The 4,652-nt window shown below is 39.0% G+C and overlaps 1 protein-coding gene across 1 annotated transcript; it reads left to right on the top strand.

The window, feature by feature from the left end:
- The first annotated feature begins 1,879 nt into the window (after positions 1-1,879).
- LOC117325747 lies at positions 1,880-4,231 on the top strand. The gene has a single exon (XM_033882187.1). The coding sequence runs from the start codon at positions 2,620-2,622 to the stop codon at positions 3,637-3,639; it is 1,020 nt and encodes a 339-aa protein (XP_033738078.1). The 5' UTR covers positions 1,880-2,619; the 3' UTR covers positions 3,640-4,231.
- Positions 4,232-4,652: the final 421 nt, after the last annotated feature.

The raw sequence follows: 4,652 nt of genomic DNA, 5'->3' as shown, positions 1-4,652 counted from the left end.
GATGTACAGAAGTTTAGGTTCAATGATGTACGCCATTCTTTAGACTAAGTTGTACAGCAGTTTAGGTTCAAGGGTGTACACCATTCTTTTGACTAGGTTGTACAGAAGTTTAGGTTCAAGGGTGTACACCATTCTTTGGACTAGGATGTACAGAAGTTTAGGTTCAAGGGTATACGCCATTCTTTAGACTAGGTTGTACAGAAGTTTTGGATCAAGGGTGTACGCCATTCTTTAGACTAGGTAGTACAGAAGTTTAGGTTCAAGGGTTTACGTCATTCTTTGGATTAGATTGTGCAGCAGATTAGAACTAGTTGTACTGAATGTTAGACGGTTCAGAGGCATACGCCTTTCATTGGACTACATGTATGTTGTAGCCAAGGTCAGCCATTCTTTGGACTAGGTTGTACAGAAGTTTGGGTTCAAGGGTGTACACCATTCTGTGGACTAGGTTGTACAGAAGTTTGGGTTCAAGGGTGTACGCCATTCTTTGGACTAGGATTTACAGAAATTTAGGTTCAAGGGTGTACGCCATTCTTTAGACTAGGTTGTACAGAAGTTTAGGATCAAGGGTTTACGCCATTCTTTGGACTAGGTTGTACAGACTTTTGGGTTCAAGGGTGTACGCCATTTCTTTAAGTTGGTTGTGTCATTGTAACATATTGAACTGTTGTTTGTAAATTTGTGCCAAGCCCCTGTGTTAAGAGTCCACTTCATTTCCACCGAACTCATTTTGTACTTGGTACTTATTTAGTAAGCGTGTCCGTATGGTGTCGATATACGGCCTCCTTTTGTCAACACATTTTTCTCTCCGTTAGAAGTTGACCTGTTATTGAAAACGATCATTACTTTATTTATATAAATTGAGAGTTAGGATCAAAGGGAATATAACTAGATTTTTACTGTTGGTTTTTCACTCAATAATGCCTTTGTTCACGTGGAAGTTTTGCCTCAAGATCGATTTTGTTGACGGTAGGACTAATGTGTCTGTGGACACCCGGTGATGACCTGGCCAATCGGCACTATTACCTGATAAGAACAATCTAAAATTAGACAGGAATTACTGTTCAAAGCTTCGAGTGCAAATATATACATTTTACATACAAATGTACCGATCTATTTCTGTTGGAACAATTGCATACCAAATTGTACCATTAAGCGCCCGTTAGCTACACCGTGGTCACAATGTCCCGCTCTAGTTCTATCTATATACAATGTACAGTGTAGTTGTGTTTGTCGTAGATAACGTCTCTCTTCTAGTCAATATACCCTGCTAGCGTGTCGGTAGTTATATATCTCAACAGGTTGTAGTTTGTTATTTTTATTTATAGTTTTTACAAAAGAAATTTTAAAGCTCTGACACTCGATAATTTCGTTATTGACAGACTTTAATAATTACCCCTGAACATTTTTATAAGCACAGCGAGCCCTTTGGAGACCAGCGAACCCTACATAATAGTGGCCTTTGGGAGCTAGTGGCGCGAAAAGGCCTAAGATTGACACTCGAGACCGAAACGCTCGGGCGAAGATCAACCATACTTATATAACGGAAGATAAGTTATATAGCGTTAATTAGTTACAGGACAAATGTGAATGGACTAGCGTTATTAATATATACAGGTGTGTATTACCAATCAGGTGTCACACACAGGTGCGAAAACGGGTTTATTTCACACCGGGAGATTAACTTGTTGACATTTTAAGCTAACATTTTAAGAATAGTATGTTAATTTTAAATAAAATACGTTATAAAAATATTTGACATGCCTCAAATAGCCTGACACGGGGAAAACACTGTGTATTGTGAGAATATTGGCTCAAGTCTTGAGTAGGAAAAGCAAACTTTTCCCCCAGCAGTCCAGATAAGGTCGCGTTCAAATCTTATCGATAGCCTATTGATTGTAACATAGGTGCTCGTCGTTGCCCGGACGTCGTTGATGGACCGCCAGGACAGCCTGGCTTGTTTGTACTAAATGTTTCGACCTACGTACCAAAGTTGAGAGGCATGCTAGTGAGTCAAGTATACGTAGACCTATAGACATGTATATATAATATAGTGAATGCGTCGTGTAGGAATTTGAAGTACGCATTTCGACTGCATACAAATCAACACGCGCCGATAGAATTGAAGGATTGACACTCAAAGCCGATAGTTGAAGGAAGCACTCACCTTTGGCAGGCCGCTGATGGGGTGTACACGTATTGAATGATCACGTGCTGAGTGACTTGATCAGGGAAGGCAATTGCCTGCTTTTAGTACGTATTTGCATTAAGCTGCATTTTATTGCTTGATTTAGTGAAGTGTACACTCAAAAGGTAGACGTCAGCAAGCTGTATATCGAATATCTCATCAGTGTTATAAACAGGACAAAACACAGCTAACGTGGTACCAACTGTCAATAAGCTCATTGCCATGCCGGGACATTTTATTTACCATAGTGCTCGTCTCTGATGCTGGCCTTATCAGTGCCTTGGGAATAAAGTTGGGATTATGCTGATTCATTATGAAAGTTGCTGATTAACGTTTAACCATTGAATGGATGAAAACCTGTAAGATACTCGACAGACGATGTTTTCTGTGAACGGCCTGTGACCACTTCTAGAACAACTCTCCTTTACATTATGGATTTAGAAACACGAGCTCGTGAACGTCGCCTCATGGACATAGCGCGCGGGAAACAATACCTTCGCCAGATCGACAATCTGGCAGAGAAACACTGGAATCAACTCGAACCTAGGAACAACAGCTATAGGCAAGTATCGGTGGGCCCCCTAAAAGAATATACATTCTTTTTAAACAGATCATTCCAACAAGGAGAGGATAGTGTATCAAATAGGGCCAAACCAAAACGTAGAATTCATTCCGAACAAATGCCGAAAATGAATGGACAAGTGACGACAGATCGTGTGCAGTCCGAGAGACTGGGTGGTCAAACTGGTATGGAATCCCTGAGAGGAACACATTTGTTCAACCAGTGGGGATCGAACATCGATCCTCTAGCGGAAAAAGTGGCGCTTAAAAGAGAAGACAGGCAAGCAACAGTCCAACCATTTTCGTTTGGAGATGGAAACAGAAAAGTTCAGAAGCCAAGCCCCAAAAAGGGAGTCTTGATGAGCCGGGTAAGCTCTGACCTCAAGGACCGACAAATAAAAACAAACACTGACTTCCGGTCATCACGCAATGGAATGGTGGCAGTCATACATCCGGTCGGGCCGTCACCGGACACGGAAGTCGTACCGGATGTCATAGATCAACAAATGATAGAACGAGAACAGACGTCAGTGATGCTGAGTAGGATAGATAGGATGCTTCACCCAAACAGATATGCGCTGAAGACTAAATTAGCCCCGAGTGAGGAGGAAGTATCTCACAACTCATCTAAAGCAGCATCCGACATTTCTAATAAAAGTGTGAAAAGAAACATTGAGCAGGGTTATTCTAATGGAGGGCATCACAATCCTCCCCGGACAAGGGAAGATCGTTCTAAATTATTATCTAACCCCGCTTACGCCCCAAAGACTTCTGGTAACCCAATGAAGTCGTTCGCACAGATGCTGAACGAGTTGGACAGAACCCAAATTAACGTTGACCGGAAGTGTCGTTTGTGGATCAATAAAATAGCGTTGGATTCATATGAGTGACGCGCGGATATTCATAATTTGTGTCTGTGTTATGGAACAAGTCTTTTGTTTTAGAAACCGACACATATGTCTCTGAAATACATGATATAATTACTGTGACGTTGTTTGTTCATATATTAAATGTTAAGGTATATGGGAAGACTTATAATGAAAGTGTGAATTATCGAAAATTCATTCTGTAAAAAGTGATATTTTTCCCTAGTAAAAATATCACTTTTTTCTGATTTGACCAATCAAAACGACAATGGGAGAATTTTAAAGCTGCCCGGTAGATTTTACTGTAACAAATATATCAGATAATATAAAAAATATCAAAATATTAGCCACACGGGTGAAATATATTTGGTTTTACTGAAATAACTGTTAGATATCCTCTATGTATTACCAAAAGGTGTTTATTTTACACTCCGTGAAATACTTGTATTAAAAGAACTATCACAGGACTACATAATGTAGAACATTTCACTTTGTAATCCACTTTTGCATTGTAGAATGAATTGTATCTTGTTTACTTTATTTCTAAGGAAATAACGAATGTAAAACATAGTACACATAAGAAATATTGTTGGTAAAATAATAAGATATTGATGCATTTACGACGTTGAATGTCTTATGGATGTGAACGGGGAATTGGAATTCCATCACCAATTAATTACAATTGAATCCCTCTTATATACTGGTGAATAATTTTCATTATTTAGCCAGATTTAAAAAGCGATATTCCGAAATTAAATAATCCATAATTCTAACGACGCTTTTAAAATGTGTACATGGATTGGGGATAGTGTACCTTTAATTACCATGATCAATGTCACATATAATTGGTTCTAACTTATGGAATCCTAACGTTGGCTACTGGGGTTGTGAGATATATGTGATGTTCTCCTAAACGTGTTATACTCGTTGTTACGAGTTTTCTATACAGTAATATGAACAGCATAATTTATTTAATGTATATAAAAGCTAACCTTTGTTGGTCTTGTCTTTACAATGTTTTAGACCACTGTAGATAA

The sequence above is a fragment of the Pecten maximus genome, chromosome 4 (assembly GCF_902652985.1).
Source record: "Pecten maximus chromosome 4, xPecMax1.1, whole genome shotgun sequence".
In the NCBI taxonomy this organism is placed as follows: Eukaryota; Metazoa; Mollusca; class Bivalvia; order Pectinida; family Pectinidae; genus Pecten; species Pecten maximus.
Note: the sequence above shows the minus strand (reverse complement) of the source record. Positions and strands in the feature narration are given on the sequence as shown.

Excerpts from the sequence above, each read along its gene's own strand:
- LOC117325747 (XM_033882187.1), top strand. The coding sequence starts at position 2,620 with ATGGATTTAGAAACACGAGCTCGTGAACGTCGCCTCATGGACATAGCG.